We start from the raw sequence: 22,250 nt of genomic DNA on the forward strand, positions 1-22,250 counted from the left end.
TATCTATCTATCTATCTATCTATCTATCTATGCCATGTCTATATCATCCATCTATCTATCTATCTATCCCATATATCATCCATCCATCCATCTATATCTATCTATCTATATCTATCTATCCATCCATCCATCCATCCATCCATCCATCCATCCATCCATCCATCCATCCATCCATCTATCTATCTATCTATCTATCTATCTATCTATCTATCTATCTATCTATCTATGCCATGTCTATATCATCCATCTATCTATCTATCTATCCCATATATCATCCATCCATCCATCTATATCTATCTATCTATATCTATCTATCTATCCATCCATCCATCCATCCATCCATCCATCCATCCATCCATCCATCCATCCATCCATCCATCCATCCATCCATCTATCTATCTATCTATCTATCTATCTATCTATCTATCTATCTATCTGCTAATCTATCTATCTATCTATCTATCTATCTATCTATCTATCTATCTATGCCATGTCTATATCATCCATCTATCTATCTATCTATATCCCATATCTATATCATCCATCTATCTATTTTATTTATCTTCTATCTATCTATCCCATATATCATCCATCCATCCATCCATCCATCCATCCATCCATCTATATCTATCTATATCTATCTATCTATCTATCTATCTATCTATCTATCTATCTATCTATCTCTATCTATCTATCTATCTATCTATCTATCTATCTATCTATCTATCTATCTATCTATCTCTTCTTGAATGCCTCCAGTGTTGGAGCTCCCACAATTTCTGGAGGCAAGGTCCACTGATTAATTGATCTGAGATTAAAGAATAACAGAATAACAGAGTTGGAAGGGACCTTAGAGGTCCTCTAGTCCAACCCCCACCCCGCTCAAGCAGGAGACCAGATACCATTTTGGACAAATGGTTATCCAATCTCCAGCCATCTTAGAGCATTCACAACTTCTGGAGGCAACTTCTCTTCCACTGATTAATTGTCCTCTCTGTCAGGAAATTCCTCCTTAATTCCAGGTTGCTTTTCTCCTTGATTAGTTTCCATCCCTTCTTTCTTCTCCTGCCTTCAGGGGCTTTGGGGAATAATCTGACCCTTTCTTCTTTGTGGCAAACTTCAAATATTGGAAGATGCTATCGTGTCCTCCCACTGGTCCTTCTTTTCATGAAACTAGCCAGTCCCAGTTCCTGCAACCTTCTTTCCTTCCTTCCTTTCTTTCTTCCTTCCTTCCTTCTTTCTTTCTTTCTTTCTTTCTTTCTTTCTTTCTTTCTTTCTTTCTTTCTCTTTCTTTTTTGTGCCTTGGAAAACAGCTTGACCCCCTCCTCTCTGTGGCAGCCCCTCAAACATTGGAAGATGTCTCCCCTGGTCCTTCTCTTCCCTAGACTAGCCAGGCCCAGTTCCTGCAACCGTTCATCGTAGGTTTTAGCCTCCAGTCCCCTCATCATCCTGGTTGCTCTTCTCTGCCCTCTTTCCAGAGTCTCTACGTCATTTTTATAGTGTGGAGACCAAAACTGGATGCAGTACTCTAGGTGTGGCCTTACTAAGGCTTTATAGAGTGGTATCAGTACCTCCCTTGCTTTTGATTGTATCCCTCTGTTAATGCAGTTTAGGATTGCATCGGCTTTTTTGGCTGCAGTTTAGGATTGCATCGGCTTTTTTGGCACACTCCTGGCTCCTATTTAAGTGATCGATCGTCCATCAGGACTCTCACAGTTCCTACTATTGAGCCTTGCGTGTCCTCTTCCCAAACCCTGGTGCCTTTGCCCCAGAGGGGGAGTAAAGGGATTGTAACTTTAATCCCACCAAAAAAAACAACCCCACAGATCTACAATCCCAGGCTTCACACCGACTGACGTCTGCCAGTAGATTAAGGCTAATCAGGGTCAGCTCGGGCGCAGGGAGAATCCGAGGCCCAATTCCCCCAGGTCTCTTGGAGCGTTCGTCCCGTCCCTCCCGAGGACAGCCAGCTCAGACTTTGGGGAGGGGGGGCAGGAGATTCAAAGGCCTTCCTCTCCCCCCACCATTCAGTTCAGTTCAGTTTATTGTATTTATATGCCGCCCTTTTCCCCCCCCGAAGGGGACTCAGGGCGGCTCACAACTCGAACCGGGGAAGGGGGATACAGACAAAAATTTTTAAAAACAAGCATAACAATATATAATTTAAAAACACACAACAGTCATACCATTCGAGACGGGGGGCAACAGCTCTTTAGCCCCAGGCCTGTCTGAACAGCCACGTTTTGAGGGCTTTGCGGAAGGCCTGGAGGGTGGTGAGGGTTCGAATCTCCACGGGGAGTTCGTTCCAGAGGGTCGGAGCAGCCACAGAGAAGGCTCTCCTCCGGGTAGTCGCCAGTCGACACTGGCCGGTGGATGGAATTCGGAGGAGGCCTAATCTGTGGGATCTGATCGGTCTAGTGGAGGTAATGGTGCCCACCCCTCTCCTCCCAGCTCCCCCGGTTTCCCCCCCCCCCCCCCCCGGAAGCTGTTGCATCAAATGGCGAGGTGGTTTGGCTTAATCCGCCTGCGATGAAGGTCTGGGTGCTTCCCAGATTTGGGGGTTCAGTTCAGAGTGGGGGAACAATCTAGGTTGTTTTAGAACAGGGGTCTCCAATCTTGGCCGCTTTAACCCTGGCGGACTTCAACTCCCAGAATTCCCCAGCTGGCCACTTCGTCGTTAACTTCAAATGGTCATAAACGAACTGTTGTTAAGTTGAGGACTACCGATGCAGCAGTTCAGTTCAACTTACAGCAATTCGTTTAGTGACCGGCTGAGAGTGACAACGGCACTGAAAAAAAGTGGCATGACCATTTTTCACACTTACGACCGTTACTTCAAGCCTTGGGTCACATCATCAAAATTCAAAGCAGCCTCCATTATGGTCGTAAGGCGAGGACTGCCTGCATTGGTTTCCTTAGTGACCTCTGCATTCACTTAATGACCCTCCAAAAACATTGTAAAGTCACATCCGATCCGCTTTGTGGTTGTCACAGCAAGCTCCATCACGGTCGTAAGCCGAGGACTGCCTGTATTGTTTCGCTTAGTGACCTCACTGTCCACCACAAAAAAAAAGCTAGTAAGGTCACATGACCGATCTGCTTTACAACCATCACGGCGGGCTCCATTACAGTCCTTCGTCGATCTGCATTGCCTTGCTTAGCGACCTCCTCATTCACTTAATGACTGCCCCAATGATGTCGCGAGGTCACACACGACTGATCCGCCTTAGGACTGTCGCAGCAAGCGCCATCACGGGTCGTAAGTCATGGGCCGCCCTGTGTTGGTTCGCTCAATGACCCCGGCGTTCCACAAGAAACCCAGCCAGGTCACAGCACTGATCCGCTCTACGACCGGATCCATTCCCATTGTAAATCCATTCCAGTTGTAAATCGAGGACTAGCCTTGAGGAGCATCCCAGCTCGTAGGGAGGATGGGGGGGGCGTAGTTGGGGGGGGGGAAGAGGCCTCCCTGCTCAATTGGGTGGGGGGGTGAAGCGAACCCCCACACACATACACCGATGGGGTTTTTGCCAATCAATCTTAATTATATCCAGCTCAGCCCCCTTTTTAATCAGCCGCTAAACAGAGGGAAGAATTCCTCCCGCGGCAACACATCCCACAGACCGACAAAACCAAAACGGCCTCCGGAGGTGGTGGGCACTCCGGCATCAGTGGAGGCTTTTAAGAAGAGAATTGGACAGCCCTGGGTCCGAAAAACGGCCCTGCTTGGTCAGGGGGTTGGATTAGATGACCTCCAGAGGTCCCTTCCAGCTCTTACGATTCTTGTGTTCTACTTAGGAGAATGAAGGAGGGATTTCCTACTAAGTGAGGGCAATTAACCAGGGGAACTCCTTGCCTCCAGAAATTGTAGATGCCCCCAACACCCGGAGGTTTTTAAGAGGACAGCTATTTATCCGAAATGATAGAATCTCCCGCATGAGCAGGGGGTTGGACTAGATGACCTCCGAGGTCCCTTCTAACTGTGTTGTTCTAAAAGGGTTAGGATAAAATCCCGAACCTCTTTGGCTGTGTTTTTTATTTTCCCTGGCATGAATGTCCTCCCTGCCCATCGGGTTGCCTCGTTTTCACATCTCTGACGACCACAGGGTTGGAAGGGACCTCGGAGGTCTTCTAGACCAACCCGCTGCTCAAGCAGGAGCTCCTGTTTGTGGTTCAGTGCCACAAGGGGGATCTTATGGTTGGCTTGGAAACCAGCTCCTTCACATACTAGAACATGCTATACAGGTACAAGCCCAATTTAGCCTGTTGCTGAGCAAGACAGTTGTTAAGTAAGTTCAGCCCCATTTTACGACTGACTCACATTTATGGCGGTTGTGTCCAGCGGTCACGTAAATCCCCTTTTGCAAATTTCTTTTATTTATTTCTCTTATTGGTTTTCTATTCAGTGCATTTCTTGGTGCTTAATAAACCTTGTTATTTAATTTGCTCAAAAATACAGATTTCATTCTTCATCTCCACCCCTTTATTTTCCCAACCATTGGTAAAATAAATTTCACGCTTGATAATATTTCTTGCCTTCTTTCGGTTTAATTCCAATCTGTCCATTTCTGCACCCTCTAGTATTTTTTTTTTATTATTTCTTCATCTCACGGGTATATCTTCGTTTTTCCAGTTTTGGGCGAAAATAATCCTCGCTGCTTTTAAGACATGTAATATTAAATAAATACTTTTCTCATCAGTTTTTTTTCCTGATATTATTATACCTAATAAAAACAATTCAGATTTCTGAACCAGCGAAGTCAATAGGGTTCACTTTACAACTAGGTTACCAACTTCAACCTTCCACTGATTCACTTAACAACTGTGGCAGGGAAGGTCATAAAGTGAGACAAAAATTCGTTTTAACAACTGTCTTGTTTAGTAGTGGAAATTCTGGGTCTCAACTGCAGTTGTTAAGATGGGGACTGGCCGTACTACTGTACTGGTGGTCCTTCACTTACGACAGCAATTGGGACCACGACAATAAAGACTCGGAAATTATTTCCCTGAGACTCAAGAAGGATAAATGAAAGAAAAAAAACCTGATTTTTTCACCACGACCGCCAAGAGCTTGGGATTTACCTGCTGTTTTTCCCCTAATTCGGTCTGTTTTCCTCATTCAATACACCTGAACCGTCAAAAGAGAAAAGGGAGGTTGCGTGCGAAGGTTTGCGCAGATGGAGCGAAGGGAAGAGGTTGCAGCTGCCCAGAGAATCAGGCAGGGAGGAAGGCAAAGCCTCACGGAGTCAGAAGGGACCCTGGAGGTCTTCTAGTCCAGGCAGGAAGCCCTCAATACCCTTTCAGACAAAGAGTAGCAATAGCAGTTAGACTTATATACCGCTTCATAAGGCTTTCAGCCCTCTCTAAGCGGTTTACAGAGTCAGCATATCGCCCCCCACAGTCTGGGTCCTCATTTCACCCACCTCGGAAGGATGGAAGGCTGAGTCAACCTTGAGATTTGAACCGCCGAACTGCAGATAACAGTCAGCTGTAGTGGCCTGCAGTACTGCACTCTAACCACTGCGCCACCTCGGTACAGGTAGTCCTCAACGTACGACCACAATTGAGCCCCTCCCCATTTCTGCCATTAAGCAAGACATTTTTAAAGTGAGTTTCTCCCCATTATAGGATCTTTCTGGCCACTGTCGTTAAGTGAATCACTGCGGTTGATAAAGGTCAGTAACCTGGTTGTTAAGTGATTCCGGCTTCTCCCCTAGGGACTTCGGTTGTCAGAAGGCCACAAAGCAGGAACACACGACCTTGGGACCCAGCAACGGTCATAAGTATGAGCCTCTGAATTTTGATCACATGATTAAGGGGGTGCTGCAAAGGTCGTAACCTCTACAGGTAGTCCTCGACCTACGACCTCAATCGAGCCCAAAATTACTCTTACCCCTTACACGTTTTGTTAAGTGACCTTTGCTCCATTTTATGACCGTTCTCGCCCCAGTTGTTAAGTGATTCTGGCTTCCCCATTGACTTTGCTTGTCAGAAGGTCACAAAATGTGACCGTCATAAATACGCGTCAGTTGCCAAGTGGCTAAATTTTGATCACATGACCACAGGAATGCTGCAGTGGTCAGAAGTGACTTAGTGCCGGGGTCACACTGAACGGTCGCTAAACGAACTGTTGTAAGTCGAGGACTATCCCGCTGCTCAAAATAACTATCTTTATTCCCTCGATTTTTCCCCAGGCCTGGTCCAGATCCCTGTGAGCATGTACCAGACGGTGGTCACCAGCCTCGCCCAGGGGAACGGCCCCGTTCAGGTGGCTATGGCGCCTGTGACTGCCAGGATCACCGACAGCACCGTCACCATGGACGGCCAGGCGGTGGAAGTGGTCACGCTGGAACAGTGATGGCCGACCGGGGCTGGATTGTGACGCCGCAGCTTCTTCCTCTCTTCTCCGATTTTTCTACACCTCTCCGGAAATGCAATCAGGAAGCGTTGGGAGTCTCACAACTTTGGACTACACAACCCAGAGCGGAAAAAAAGGGGCGCGTGCGCGCTGGGTCATCAAGCGAACCCACCTGCTTCCCACGGGAGCGAGGAGGCTCGTCAGGACAGGTTACGCCCCGGCTTTCTTTGCATTGATCGCCCGTTCTGAAGAAGGGCGAGGATCGGAAAGCTTTCCTGCCCTCTGTTTGTGAAGTCGGGTCCAGGGCCCCCCTCCTCTCTGGTGGACCCTCACCGTCCCACCATTCCCACTGAGCTCACCCCTGCCGTCCTCACCTTGAGAATTTAGGGCTATTTTTCTTGCACGGACGAGAATTTCCCGCGAGAACGAGAAACCTCGACGGGCGAGAATGTCGCACGAAAACGAGAAAAGTCGACGGGCAAGAATTTCCCGCGAGGACGGGGAAAAGACCCTTTTTCTTCCTCAAAAAGGCGGCCGAGAAAACCGCATCTCCCGGAGGAGCCGGTGATCCTGTGATCTGACGATTCTGGATCTGTGTCCAGGAATCTTTGGTAGCCAGGTGGGATCGGCGCTCCCTCCTTCCCGTCGGAAAGTCCACATGAGACGGCTCATCCGAGAATCTTTCACTGACCTGATTTTGGCTTTCTTCCTCCTCTGCCCTCGCCCGTTGCGAAAGGTGGAAAGAAAGAGGCAGGGGGCGTGCTGCCAAGAGGGTATCCCCTTCCTCTTGATTCCCCCCCCTCCCCCCGTTTATGATCCAAGAACCCTCAAAACAATCTTTCCCGCGGTGGTTTCAAAGGCCGCCGCAGCCGTTCTGATTTTGGATCCCTTTCCCGTCAACAGGCACCCCGTCGTATGGACGGCGCCTAGCCGGAAACCTTCCTAAAAATCCCCTTTCTCAGTGAAGACCCCTGTGGGGCAGTCCTGGGCCTTCACCCCATGACCCATCATCCTTGCCAGTAGCTCTTGGCCTCTGGCATCCAAGTTCATTCATGCAGAGGAATGATCTCTCTCTGTTCCCCCTTAATTCATTCTTCCCTCCCTCCCTTCTTTTTTCCCTTTCCTTCTATTCCCTCTCTTTCTCTCCCCTCCCTTCTGTCCCTCTCTCCATTCCCTCTCTTTTCCTCCCTCCCTTGCTCCCTCCCTCTTTTCTTCCTCTTTTCCTTTCCTTCTTTCCTCCCTCTCTTTCTCTCTCCTCCCACATTTCCCTTCCTTTCTTCCTCCCTCCTTCCTTCCTTCTTTCTCACCTTCTCTGTCTTCCTTTCCCCTCTTTCCTTCCATTTTTCCTCCTTCCTCTTTCCTACCTTTCTTTCTCCCCTCTTTCCTTCCTTTCTTCCTCCCTCCTTTTCTTCCTCCCACGGATGACCCCTGAATAGCCCTGGAGCGGGGAGAGAAATGGCCCTCGAATGGGTGGGCGAGAAGCAACTCACTCCCACCTAAGGTTTAACTGAACAGTTACACCTCCCATTTTGGGGGGGAGGGCTTTCAGGGAGACCCCCCACCCACTCCTGCTGAAAACAACCCACTCACTCCATTTTTCCTCATGGAGGCAACCACAGTATTTAATGTCCTTCTTCTCTCCTTTGACGCGAAACGCCAGCTTTTCAAAGCTGGCCTTCTCTCTCTCTCTCTCTCTCCTTTCCCACCTTCTTCTCCTTCTTGTCTTTTAAACCTGGCTCCTTTTTTTTTTCCAATTTAAGACAAGGAGGGAGTTAAAAAAGAAAAAGAAAGAGAGAGGGGAAACCATGAGGGTCCTTTGTAGACACGTTTTCTTCTGGACGTAAATCGAGGAGGAGGTTTCCTTCCCAGGTCTTGGCTCTTTTATTTTTATTATTTTTAGTTGCCGTTGTTTTTTCGTTTTTTAAATATTATTTTTTATTGTCGTTGTAAAGAGACGTCGGATGTGACTTTAAAAGGTGGTGTTCCTTTTTACGTTTCTGTTTTCCCCCCCCTCCCCGGCGATGGACTGAGAAATGATTTCCTTGAGGCCCAAAGAAGAAGAAGAAGAAAATCCTCTTTTCCTGCCACTACTGTCAAAAAGCATGGGGTATCCCTGTTGTTTCCCCCAACTCTTGTCTATTCCCTCCTTCAATAAATTGTTACAGATGTGTCCAGAGGTTGCCCTTCTTTCACATTTCTTTCTCTATTGCCCAGGACAAAAGTCACAAAGGGGTTGGCTTATCCCAGGTGTGTCTCAAAACCTGTCGACTTGTGGACTTCGACTCCCAGAATTCCCCATTCAGCCATGCCCCGGGGTCTTCAAACTAAGACTTGTGGACTTCAGCTCCCAGAATTCCCTAGTCAGCCATGCCCAGGGGTCTTCAAACTAAGACTTGTGGACTTCAGCTCCCAGAATTCCCTAGTCAGCCATGCCCAGGGGTCTTCAAACTAAGACTTGTGGACTTCAACTCCCAGAATTCCCTAGTCAGCCATGCCCAGAAGTCTTCAAACTAAGACTTGTGGGCTTCAACTCCCAGAATTCCCCATTCAGCCATGCCCGGGGGTCTTCAAACTAAGACTTGTGGACTTCAACTCCCAGAATTCCCTAGTCAGCCATGCTCAGGGGTCTTCAAACTCGTGGGCTTCAACTCCCAGAATTCCCCATTCAGCCATGCCCAGGGGTCTTCAAACTAAGACTTGTGGACTTCAACTCCCAGAATTCCCTAGTCAGCCATGCCCAGAAGTCTTCAAACTAAGACTTGTGGACTTCAACTCCCAGAATTCCCTAGTCAGCCATGCCCAGGAGTCTTCAAACTAAGACTTGTGGACTTCAACTCCCAGAATTCCCTAGTCAGCCATGCCCTGGGGTCTTCAAACTAAGACTTGTGGACTTCAACTCCCAGAATTCCCTAGTCAGCCATGCCCAGAAGTCTTCAAACTAAGACTTGTGGACTTCAACTCCCAGAATTCCCTAGTCAGCCATGCCCAGAAGTCTTCAAACTAAGACTTGTGGACTTCAGCTCCCAGAATTCCCTAGTCAGCCATGCCCAGGGGTCTTCAAACTAAGACTTGTGGACTTCAGCTCCCAGAATTCCCTAGTCAGCCATGCCCAGGGGTCTTCAAACTAAGACTTGTGGACTTCAACTCCCAGAATTCCCTAGTCAGCCATGCCCAGAAGTCTTCAAACTAAGACTTGAGGGCTTCAACTCCCAGAATTCCCCATTCAGCCATGCCCGGGGGTCTTCAAACTAAGACTTGTGGACTTCAACTCCCAGAATTCCCTAGTCAGCCATGCCCAGAAGTCTTCAAACTAAGACTTGTGGGCTTCAACTCCCAGAATTCCCCATTCAGCCATGCCCAGGGGTCTTCAAACTAAGACTTGTGGACTTCAACTCCCAGAATTCCCTAGTCAGCCATGCCCGGGGGTCTTCAAACTAAGACTTGTGGACTTCAACTCCCAGGATTCCCTCGTCAGCTGGCTGGGGAATTCTGGGAGTTGAAGTCTTCAAGTTGACAAATTTGGAGAGCCCGCTACTGAATCACTTCAGCTACAATGTGAATATGGCTTCCCTGCTGATTTCTTTGCTTGTCAAAAAAAAACAAAAACCTGCCGCCGTCATAAATACGAGTCGGTAGCTTAAGTGTCCCAGTTTTGACCACGTCCTGTTGCAATTGCGTGTGACGTGTGTGTCTGTGTGAAAAACGTTGCTTTTTTTTCACTGCCCTTATAAGACGGGCACCCAACAAAAGTTTGCAAGTCGAGAATGATCTGTATGGGGGGGGGGGGATCCGTGGCCGCCCCGATATTTGTTGATCTCCCATTGTGGCGCGTCTACGGACAGCCGAGCATCCGAACCCCGATTCAGCAGGCCAGAAGTTCAAAGAGGGAACCAGGATCTGTTTCCCAACAGTTTATCTGCCTATAGCAGTGTTTCCCAAACTTTTGACATATGTGTACCCTCCTATAATTTTTGTAACACCGAGTACCCCTCACAAAAAAACATATGCTTTAATAAAAATCAAAATATATTTCTTTTTTCTTTTTTTGGTACATACGCAAAATAAACGAAAGTTATATTATAAGGAACATTTATTTGATTCAATGAGAAGGATGAAATTGTTTATGTTGAGATGACAGATCATCATAATTTGGTTCCCTGGTTGTTAATTGTAATCTGAGATGCGGTTCCACGTCCAATGGTCTGTTCCTTTTTTTCAACTTAATGCGTACCCCCATCAAACTCTCCCCGTACCCCTGGGGGTACGCGTACCACACTTTGGGAAACACTGGCCTATAGCAACCCTTGTTTTTGCGATCTTAAGGACGGGGACCCAATTATAGCTTATAGCTGAACAAGCTTCTAAACCCCGAAGCTCAAGGTTAAATCAGCACCGTCACGCAGAATAAAGGCATTTTTGGAACATGTCTATGGAGATTCTCCGTCCTCCCAGTCATGGTTCTCCCAAAGGTGCTTTTTTTCAAGAGGCAACTGGACTTTCTGGTTTTTAGAATACAATAACAGAGTTGGAAGGGTCCTTTGGAGGTCTTCTAGTCCAACCCCCTGCCTAGGCAGGAAACCCTATACAGTTCCAGACAAATGGCTATCCAACATCTTCTTAAAGACTTCCAGTGTTGGGGCATTCACAACTTCTGGAGGCAAGTGGTTCCACTGATTAATTAATTTAGATAGATAGATAGATAGATAGATAGATAGATAGATAGATAGATAGATAGATAGATAGATAGATAGATGATAGATAGATAGATAGATAGATGATAGATATAGATAGATAAATAGATAGATAGATAGATAGATAGATAGATAGATAGATAGATAGATATAGATGATAGATAGATGATAGATAGATAGATAGATAGATAGATATAGATGATAGATAGATAGATGATAGATAGATAGATAGATAGATAGATATAGATGATAGATAGATAGATGATAGATAGATAGATAGATAGATAGATAGATAGATATAGATGATAGATAGATAGATGATAGATAGATAGATAGATAGATAGATAGATAGATAGATAGATAGATAGATAGATAGATAGATAGATATAGATGATAGATAGATGATAGATAGATGATAGATAGATAGATAGATAGATATAGATGATAGATAGATAGATGATAGATAGATAGATAGATAGATAGATAGATATAGATAGATAGATATAGATAGATAGATAGATAGATAGATAGATAGATAACAATACAATACAATACAATACAATACAGTAGCAGAGTTGGAAGGGACCTTGGAGGCCTTCTAGTCCAGCCCTCTGCCTACGCAGGAAACCTTATACCGTTTCAGACAAATGGCTATCCAACATCTTCTTAAAGACTTCCAGTGTTGGGGCATTCACAACTTCTGTTCCACTGATTGATTGTTCTCACTGTCAGGAAATTTCTCCTCACTTCTAAGTTGCTTCTCTCCTTTATTAGTTTCCACCCATTGCTTCTTGTTCTGCCCTCAGGTGCTTTGGAGAATAGTTTGACTCCCTCTTCTTTGGGGCAACCCCTGAGATATTGGAAGACTGCTATCATGTCTCCCCTGGTCCTTCTCTTCATTAAACTAGACAAACCCAATTCCTGCAAACCTTAATATGTTTTAATCTCCAGGCCTTTAATCCTCTTCGTTGCTGTTCTTTGCACTTTTCCCCAAAGTCCCAACCTCTTTTTTTTTTAATATCATGGCGACCAAAATTGGATGCAATATTTCAATTGTGGTCTTACCAAGACTTAGTAAAGTGGTAGTACCATGTCTCCCGTGCCTTGTGAGAACAGGGGAAAAGGTGACTTTCAATAATCTTGGTTGGGCTGGTGACCTTAATGTCTGGATAAGCTCATTTTATAAAGAACATTCCTCTTTTGAGACCTGGACCTTAAGCTGTTTAGGGCTTAAAAAGTCAAATCGGGCATTCGGACCGTGACTTTCAACAGTTCTGGCCCACAGGTGGGTCATCTCCTCCACATGCCAGTCTGTCCAGCTGCTCAACCCTGGTTTAAGGCCATCAATTAGCTGATATCCTTCAACCCGGGATCCAGCAACCTGTTGTCCAAGGCACCTGAAGGCCAAGGAAGAAATCATGGATGGATTGACAATGTTTGTGTATAAGGAAAATATCTACAAGATGTTTTATAGGTGGCATTGACGCCCAGTGAGATTGGCCAAAATGTTCCCCAGCAGATCCCCCAAATTGCTGGAAACGTAACTATCAACAAGGGACCTTTACCACATGTGGTGGACGTATCCCCAACTGCGTTATTCTCTTTTTCTTTTAGCAGTTTAAAACCAGTTTGATTTGCAGCCCCTTTTTTTTAAATGGTGGTTTTAGCACGCGTGGAAATCTCTGCTTGGAAGGATGTCACGGGAGCGTTCAATTAATTAAAATTCTCATTTTAGAATTGGCAAGGGGTTGTTTTTAATGGCGCATTCAATAGCAATAGCAATAGCAATTAGACTTATATACCGCTTCATAGGGCTTTCAGCCCTCTCTAAGCGGTTTACAGAGTCCCCACAGTCTGGCTCCTCATTTCACCCACCTCGGAAGGATGGAAGGCTGAGTCAACCTTGAGCCAGTGAGATTAGAACCGCTGAACTGCAGATAACAGTCAGCTGAAGTGGCCTGCAGTACTGCACCCTAACCACTGCGCCACCTCGGCTCATTCGAATACTTTGTGAGCAGAAAATAATTGGGATACAGGTACCCCCCTCTCCATAGGGCCACAAATGAGCCCAACATTTCTGTCGCTAAGCGAGATAGTCGTTAAGTGAATTTGGACTCATTTTTAATCGGTTGCAAAAGTGCTTCGAATTTTAATCACGTTGACCACAGGATACTGCAAGTGTGAAAAAGGGTCGTAAGTCATTTTCAGCGCCATTCTAAATTTGAACGATCACTAAATGAGTCGGGGTTTTTTTACTCCTTAGCCAATTTTTTTTAAGTATATTTATGCAAATACAACCATTTGTTCGGTTTTATTTATCCACATTCATTTATTAACAATTTTCCAAGGCAAGAGAGAGAGAACATATCTGAACAGCAAGGAAATATATTTGGGCAAGACATCAGTGAAAATCAAATGGTTAAAAGTTGATGAGCCAAGAGAAAGAACTGCCTATGGCACCCAGGGAGGGGATAGGACTAGATGATCTTTTAGGTCCCTTCCAACTCTTTCACAGACGTAGAATGGGTAGGGATCTGTTTTGCCAAATGATCTTAAAAAAAAACAGCTCACATCTAACCCAGCCATGAAATCTGAGCGTCTATCAGTTACCGTAAGGGATACAACTAGTCCTCAAATTAGGACCACAATTTTGAGATCATTTCCATTGTTAAGCGAGCCAGTCATTAAGCGAGACAGTTGTTAAGAGAGTCGCTAACAATTTGCAACCTTAAGTGAATCTGGCTTCCTCCATCGATTTTTCTTGTCTGGGAGACAAGCATAGGGATTTAATTTATTAGCAATAGCAATAGCAATAGCAGTTAGACTTATATACCGCTTCATAGGGCTTTCAGCCCTCTCTAAGCGGTTTACAGAGAGTCAGCATATCGCCCCCAACAACAATCCGGGTCCTCATTTCACCCACCTCGGAAGGATGGAAGGCTGAGTCAACCCTGAGCCGGTGAGATTTGAACAGCCGAACTGCAGAACTGCAGTCAGCTGCATTTAACCACTGCGCCACCTTGGCTATTAGATTTATAGGCCGCCCAATCCCGGAGGGATCATGTGACAACCCCCCCCCTTCAGGACGCTGTGACCGTCACAAATATGAATCGATTGCCAAGCATCCAAATTTTGATCACATGACCCTTGGGAAAGCTGCTAGGGTCGTTAAGTGTTAAAAAAAAAACGGTCCCAAGTCACTTTTTATTTCCGTGCCATGGTAACTTTCAATGGTCGCTAAACGAACCGTTGTAAGTTGAGGACTGTGTGTTTTAGCGGTGCTCCAGTAATGAAGATTTCATAAATATAGATGCCAGTCACCAGGCAGAGCTGGCGGCAACTTTGAGCGACTTGCAATAAATAAAACAGACAGGTGAAAACAATATTAAACAACATTAATTTAATATTAAATATGAAAACAAGTTTTCACTAAGAGGCGGCCTTCATATATAAATATTTAGTCAAGAGTGTTATTGTCTGGGTCATTTTAAATACACATCATGATGTAATAATAATATTCTTTACTTGTACATAATAGTATTCTTCCAACTTCTAATTAATACTTTTATTATCTGACCATTGATATAACAAATGCCAAGTTAAAAAATATATTTCTTCTTTGTCTTTAATGCTAACCTATCCATTTCCGCACAGTCGAATATTTTTGGAGATTATATTTTCATCGGTAGGAGTTGCCTCGTTTTTTCCAAGGGTGTGCAAATAAATTCACATAGTTTCTGAGCCCGTGCAAAAATGCACGAGAGGTCGACCAAGCGGCCTGAGTCTGTGGGTGACCGGCTAAGCCACGCACCGACGCTGCCCCCCCCCACCGCACCCTTAACCAAGGTTAATCAAAAATGCGCTTAAGGGTTTTGCAAATGCAGCCGGAGAAGATCTAATTAAGCATCATCCGAGCATCGTTAAATATTGGTAATGACCTCGGTGGCGACTCTGCACCTGGCCGGCTCAGCTCTTTCCTTAAGGAGATCATATCAGGAGCAATTAAGTGAGCCCCAAGTTGCCACTCACAATGTTTGGGTATCATTTGGGTTGGGTTCTCGATTGGACAGGACTTGAAATGTCCACTTAGGGAAACAAAATTAATACATCTCAATTTAAAAAAAAAAACAAAAACTTGTGTGTGTGTGTGTGTAATCTTGTGTAGTTTTGTTCTGCTTTTGTGTTTCTTTTTCTCCCCCACTCCCTTTGTTTTGCAGGAGGGAGAGTTAGTATATTAATGTTTGGAATAAAAACAAAGCCAGTATTTCTGGATTTTGAGAGCTGCACGCGACGTAATTTCATTTTAATGTATGCCGGTTAGTGTACATTCAAAGTGATAATAAATTTATTGTTTTATTCTATTCTGTCCCATTCTATTCTATATTTTATTCTTTTTATTCTATTTTTATTCTATTTTCTGTTCTGTCCTATTCTATTCTGTTCTATATTCCATTCCATTCCATTCTATTCTATTCTGTTCTATTCTATTCTACCTTAATCGGCATTCTACATTCTATTTTATTCTGTTCTTTATTCTAATTCAATTTTATTCTATTCTACTCTATTCTATTCTTTATTCTAATTCTATTCTATTTTATTCTAGTCTTCATTCTAATATTCTATTCTATTCCATTCTATTCTATTTTTATTCTTTTTATTCTATTTTCTGTTCTGTCCTATTCTATTCTGTTCTATATTCTATTCCATTCTATTCTGTTCTGTTCTATTCTAGTCTATTCTATTTGACATTCTACATTCTACAATTTTTTATTTTATTCTGTTCTTTATTCTAATTCTATTTTATTCTATTCTGATTCTGATTCTGATTCTAATTCAATTCAATTTTATTCTATTCTATTCTATTCTACTCTACTCTGTTCTATTCTTTATTCTAATTATATTCTATTTTATTCTATTTTTCATTCCAATATTCTATACTATTCTATTCCATTCTATTTTTATTCTTTTTATTCCATTTTTATTCTATTATCTGTTCTGTTCTGTCCTATTCTATTCTGTTCTATATTCTATTCTATTCCATTCTATTCTATTGTGTTCTATTCTAGTCTATTCTATTTGACATTCTACATTCTACAATTTTTTATTTTATTCTGTTCTTTATTCTAATTCTATTTTATTCTATTCTTTATTCTGATTCTGATTCTGATTCTAATTCAATTTTATTCTATTCTACTCTACTCTGTTCTATTCTTTATTCTAATTCTATTTTATTCTATTTTTCATTCCAATATTCTATACTATTCTATTCCATTCTATTTTTATTCTTTTCATTCTATTTTTATTCTATTATCTGTTCTGTTCTGTCCTATTCTGTTCTGTTCTATATTCTATTCCATTCCATTCTATTCTATTGTGTTCTATTCTACTCTTTTTGGCATTCTACATTCTACAATCTATTTTATTCTGTTCTTTATTCTAATTCTAATTCAATTCAATTTTATTCTATTCTATTCTTTAATCTAATTCTATTCTATCTTATTCTATTCTTCATTCCAATATTCTATTCTATTCTATTCTATTCTTTATTTTTTATTCTAATTCTAATTCCACATTCCATTCTATTCTAAAAATCCTTGCCAGGGACCAGTCTCCAGAGCAGGAAGGGGTTTGGGGATCTCCCCCCACCCACGTCTCCCCCAGCCTTGTGTCTGCTGGGCATTTGACATGATTTCTAAGTCCGGAGAGGCCTAATCCCAGCCTCATCCGATATCCGCAGAGCTTACTCCAAATACCCCAAGCAGCCTGGCCTAGTTTCCGACCCCGCAGCCAGCTCGCTCGGGGAATCGCATTAGCTTCTCACCAGGGCTGGGCGGGGGGGGGGGGGGAGCGAAGTGAAGGAGGGTGGGGAGGGGGCTCTTCAGCCCAAGGAGGGCCAAGGTGCTCAGAGGAGCCTTGGCAGGGGGAGAGGGCTTGGGTGATGCTGGGAGGACGGAGGGGACTGGCAGTGGAAAATGCATCGGGCAGTTCTCGATGAGGGAGGGAGGGAGGGAGGAGAGAAGGAGTGAAGGAAGGGAGGGATGGAGGGAGGAATGAAGAGGAAGAAGGAGAGGGAGGAAGAGAGAAGGAGTGAAGGAAGGAAGAAACAGAGAGGGAGGAGAGGAGAGGGAGAGGGATGGAGGAAGAGAGAAGGAGAGAGGGAGTGAAGGAGGGGAGGGATGGAGGAAGGAAGAGGGAGAGGGAGAGAAGAAGAGAGAAGGAGAGAGGGAGTGAAGGAAGGGAGGGATGGAGGAAGGAAGAGGGAGGAGGAGGGAAGAAGAGAGGAGAGAGGCAGTGAAGGAAGGAAGAAACAGGGAGGGAGGGAGGAGAGAGGGAGTGAAGGAAGGGAGGGATGGAGGAAGGAAGAGGGAGAGGGAGGGAAGAAGAGAGAAGGAGAGGGGGAGTGAAGGAAGGAAGAAACAGGGAGGGAGGGAGGAGAGAGGGAGTGAAGGAAGGGAGGGATGGAGGAAGGAAGAGGGAAAGGGAGGGAGGAAGAGAGAAGGAGAGAGGGAGTGAAGGAAGGAAGAAACAGAGAGGGAGGGAGGCGAGAGGGAGTGAAAGAAGGGAGGGATGGAGGAAGGAAGGAAGAGGAAGAAGAAGAGGGAGGGAGGGAGGAAGAGAGAAGGAGAGAGGGAGTGAAGGAAGGAAGAAACAGAGAGGGAGGGGAGGAGAGGGAGAGGGAGGGAGGAAGAGAGAAGGAGAGAGGGAGTGAAGGAAGGAAGAAACAGAGAGGGAGGGAGGAGAGAGGGAATGAAGGGAGGGAGGGAGGAAGAGGGAGGGGGAAGAAGAAAGGAAGGTGGGGGATGGATGATGGATGGAGGAAAGGAAGCAAGGAAGGAGAGGAGGGAGAGAAAGAGAGAAAGTAGAGAGAGAGATAGGATGGGTGGATAAAAGGAAGGAAGGAAACAAAGAAAGAAGAAAAGAGAGGAGGGAGAAAGGAAGGTCAGACGGTTGCAAAAGTGGATCACATGACCCGGGGACACTGCGATGGTCGTAAGAGTGAAAAACAGTCGTAAACCCCTGAACAGCCGCTAAACACACTGTTGTAAGTCGAGGACTCCATAGAAAGACAAGAAGAAGCTTCCCAAGACGCTGGGAGCCTCTTGGCTGACTTGGCTGAACAGAAGCCCACCCATCCACCATCCCCCCCCCCCAACCGCCCTTGGGGGACATGATGTAACAAGAGCCGCCATTGTGAGGAATCTGTTTTGGCTTTTGATTTCCGAAGACTGACAGATGTTCAAACAGCAGGAGGCCTTTGTATGCGCCGTTCCGGATTTTCATCCCGCAGGACAGCCTGGGGGGCGTTCAGGCGAGGAGGAGGAGGACCTCCCACCCCCCATAATTCAGCCCTCTGCTTTCCCCCTCTGCTTCCTTCCAAGGCCGTCCCCGACTTACAACCGTTTGATGGCACTCAACAAAAGGGACTTAGAGCCGTTTTTCACACTTATGACCATTGCAAGCGTCCCCAGGATAAAAATTGCAGATGCTTGGCCGCTGACTCGTATTTATGACGGTCCTGGTGTCCTGGCCAGCATCAAACCAGCAAAGTCGATAGGGAAACTTGTATTCGACTGTAGGTTTACCTGGAAAAGTGTTCGCCCATTTTAAGCTGGGAGACTTCAACTCCCAGAATTCCCCAGTCAGCTTTGCGGGAAAGTAAAATCTAGTATTTTTTTTTTTAAAGAAAATACATGTGGTCCTCAACTTATGACTGTAATGGTGCCCAAATGTTCAATTGCTAAGTGAAACAGTTGTTAAGGGAGTTTTGCCCCATTTTATGACCTTTCTTGCCACCGCCGCTAAGCGAATCCCTGCAGTTGATAAGTTAGGAATATGGTTGTTAAGTGAATCCGGCTTCCCCCACTGATTTTGCTTTTCCGAAGGTCGCAAAAGCGGAACATGTGACCCCGGGACACTGACACCGTCATAAACATGAACCCATTGCCCAGCTTCCGAATGTAAATCACGGGAACAATGAGGATGCTGCAATGGTGATCAGTGTGAAAAATTGTCATTTTTTTCCCCAGTGCCGTTGTAAGTTCAAATCGTCACTAAACAAATGGCTGTAAGTCAAGGACTACCTGTAAGATTTCTTCCTCGACTTTAGAAGTTTGTATTTAAGACGCGGTTTTTTCCCCTGACCAGATAAATTTAGATACCATTTTATTTAGTTGTTCAAAATAATTTTTCTCTAATTTAATCGATATTGTTTCGAAAAAGATAAAGTAGTTTGGGTAGTACATTCATTTTAATTCTTGAAATTCTGCCAATTATTGATTTCTGTAGTTTAGTCCAATTGCCCAGATCTTTTTGTATTTGTCGTAGCAATTTATTGTAATTGTCTTCTTTTAATACATTTTGCCGATAACCATATTCCCAAATATTTAATTTTCTTGGCCCTCGAAATTCCCAATTTCTCCTCCAGTTCTTCGTTTTGTCTTTTGGTTAGATTTTAGTTAATACTTTAGTTTTCTCTTTATTTTTAGTCCTGCCACTTTACAGAATTGGTTTATGTCTTGCAATGGTGGCTAATTTGAGGGGACAAAATTTCACAGTAAGGGAGACCCTAAAATTTCAGAAAGACCCTCAAACTTCTGCCTGGTCATTTATCCCCTTCATTTCTTACACCCCCATGAGCCTCCCACACACACACACACACAACTGATGGCCGATTTCCATAAACCCCACCTCCTTTCCAAAAAAAAGGCTCTGATTCCATAGAGCTCCCTTACTCAGAATTCCTAGGAAGACAACTTTGATCCTGATTTTAAAAAAAAAACAAATGCGGCCATGTTTCTAGTCCTCATGGAAGGGGATGGAAGTTACCATTTGACATAGGATTTTGTTTTTAAACAGATAAATAGAGTTGGAAGGGACCTTGTAGGTCATCCAGTCCAAACCCCCCCCCCCGCCCAAGCAGGAGACCCTACACCATTTCTGAACGAGGGCAGTTTATCATAGAGAGCAGGGGTGTCGAACTCAAGGCCCATGGGCCAGATCCGGCCTGCGGGGTGCTTAGATCTGGCCCACAGGGGGCCATCCTGGTAACAGCTCCGTTTTCGCTGGCAGAGGGCTATCAAAGTAAACTTAAAACAAAGCCAAAAGTTTTAGTTTAGCAAAACTAAATTTCCTCTTTGGCATTTGAGCATGCAAGAAGGGAGAGGAAAGGAGAAAAGGAAAGAGGAAAGGAATAGGAAAAGAAGGAAAGAGGGGAAGAGAGCAAGGAAGGAAAAAGAAGGAAAGAGGGGAAGGAAGAAGAAAGGAGAAGGAAGAGGGAAGGAAAAAGAAAAGAAAAAGGAAGGAAATGGGAAGGAAAGGAAAGATGGAAGGAAAGGAGGGAGGGAGGAGGGAATTCAAGGGAAGGGAAAGGGAAGGGAGAGGAGAAAGGGAAAGAGGGAAGGCCAAGAAAAAGAAGGGAAGAGGGGAAGGAAGAAGAAAGGAGAAGGAAGAGGGAAGGAAAAAGAAAAGAAAAAGGAAGGAAATGGGAAAGAAAGGAAGGATGGAAGGAAAGGAGGGAGGGAGGAGGGAATTCAAGGGAAGGGAAAGGGAAGGGAGAGGAGAAAGGGAAAGAGGAAAGGCCAAGAAAAAGAAGGGAAGAGGGGAAGGAAGAAGAAAGGAGGAGGAAGAGGGAAGGAAAAAGAAAAGAAAAAGGAAGGAAATGGGAAAGAAAGGAAGGATGGAAGGAAAGGAGGGAGGGAGGAGGGAATTCAAGGGAAGGGAAAGGGAAGGGAGAGGAGAAAGGGAAAGAGGAAAGGCCAAGAAAAAGAAGGGAAGAGGGGAAGGAAGAAGAAAGGAGGAGGAAGAGGGAAGGAAAAAGAAAAGAAAAAGGAAGGAAATGGGAAAGAAAGGAAGGATGGAAGGAAAGGAGGAAGGGAGGAGGGAATTCAAGGGAAGGGAAAGGGAAGGGAGAGGAGAAAGGGAAAGAGGAAAGGCCAAGAAAAAGAAGGGAAGAGGGGAAGGAAGAAGAAAGGAGAAGGAAGAGGGAAGGATTGATTGTGAGCCACCCTGAGTCCCCGCAGGGAAAAGGGCGGCATACAAATAAACACAAATTCAAATTCAAATTCAAAAGAAGGAAAGAGGATGGCAGGAGATAGGAATGAAAGGAAGGAGGGAGGGAGGAGGGAGAAGGGAAGGGACAGGAAAGGAGAAAGGGAAAGTGGAAAGACAAAGCAAAAGAAGGGAAGATGGGAAGAGAGCGAGGAAGGAAAAAGAAGGAAGGAAGAAGAAAGGAGAAGGAAGAGGGCAGGGAAAAGAAAAAAGAAAAAGGAAGGAAGGAAGTAGGAAGGAAAGGAATGAAAAGAGGGAGGGAAGGAGAAGGGAGAATGGAAGGGGAAGGAAGGGAGAATGGAAGGGGAAGGAAGGGAGGGAGGGAGGGAGAGAGGGAAAGGAAAGGAAAGGAAAGGAAAGGAAGGAAGGAAGGTGATTATAATGAGAGGGAGGGAAGGAAGTCCTGTCTTACCACTCAGCTGCTCCAGGTACCACCGACATGAGCCCCGATCATGCCCACCAACGCCATGTTCATCCCAACCACGCCCCTTGGCTACGCCCTTCCAGCCACACACCCCCCACACCGGCCCTCCAAGGTCAAACACAACCCTGATGCGGCCCTCAATGACACCGAGTTTGCCCCCCAACCCCTTGGCAGAGAGAGTTTTCTTCTTCGGAAGCCGCAGCCGGACAAAGACGTGGAAACGGTCGCTCTGTGACTTTGACCAGGTAGACAAATGAAGTTATGGGGTTTTTTGCACATCTGGCTGTACCTGCTCCAGCCACTGGCCCAGGAAGGAGGTGAGACGCCGGTGGGCTCTTCGGTCATCCTTGGAGCTCCTCGGTGCGGTCCGGAGGGAAGGGAAGATGAGCCACGGCTCAGCTTGGAACCCCCAGGCGGTAGTTGGCAAGTCTAGAACCACCGGAACCAGATACCTCACCAGTGTGAGTTCTACCATTGCCAAAGACCGCAAGAAGGAGAAACCCTCGACTCCGGGAACGTCAGCAGGTCCATCTGTGCCAGATGCCGTCGCGTGGCACCAGAAGAACGGGGATAAAATGCCTGAATCTGAAACGGAGAGAAGACACACACACACATGACATCGGTTGTGCGGGTTGTCCTCGAATTACAACGCTTCACTTACCGACCGTTCGAAGTGACGGCAACACTGGAAAACAGGATTTACGGGCGTTTTTCACACTTGAGGCATGTG

At 45.2% G+C, this 22,250-nt stretch overlaps 1 protein-coding gene across 2 annotated transcripts in view; it reads left to right on the forward strand.

Moving 5' to 3' along the window:
* The window catches only part of NRF1 (nuclear respiratory factor 1), a 55,819-nt gene extending 47,291 nt beyond the window's left edge, over window positions 1-8,528 (forward strand). For both annotated transcript variants that reach the window (XM_087722645.1, XM_087722646.1), the window contains exon 11: window positions 6,195-8,528. In XM_087722645.1, coding sequence (XP_087578771.1) covers window positions 6,195-6,358 — 164 coding nt within the window. In that variant the 3' untranslated portion in view covers window positions 6,359-8,528. The remainder of the gene's footprint in view (window positions 1-6,194) is intronic.
* The last annotated feature ends 13,722 nt before the right edge of the window (window positions 8,529-22,250 follow it).

The sequence above is a fragment of the Thamnophis sirtalis genome, unplaced genomic scaffold (genome assembly GCF_051295495.1).
Source record: "Thamnophis sirtalis isolate CommonGarterSnake01/CBP01778 unplaced genomic scaffold, rThaSir2_p1.2 scaffold_9, whole genome shotgun sequence".
NCBI classification, from domain to species: Eukaryota; Metazoa; Chordata; class Lepidosauria; order Squamata; family Natricidae; genus Thamnophis; species Thamnophis sirtalis.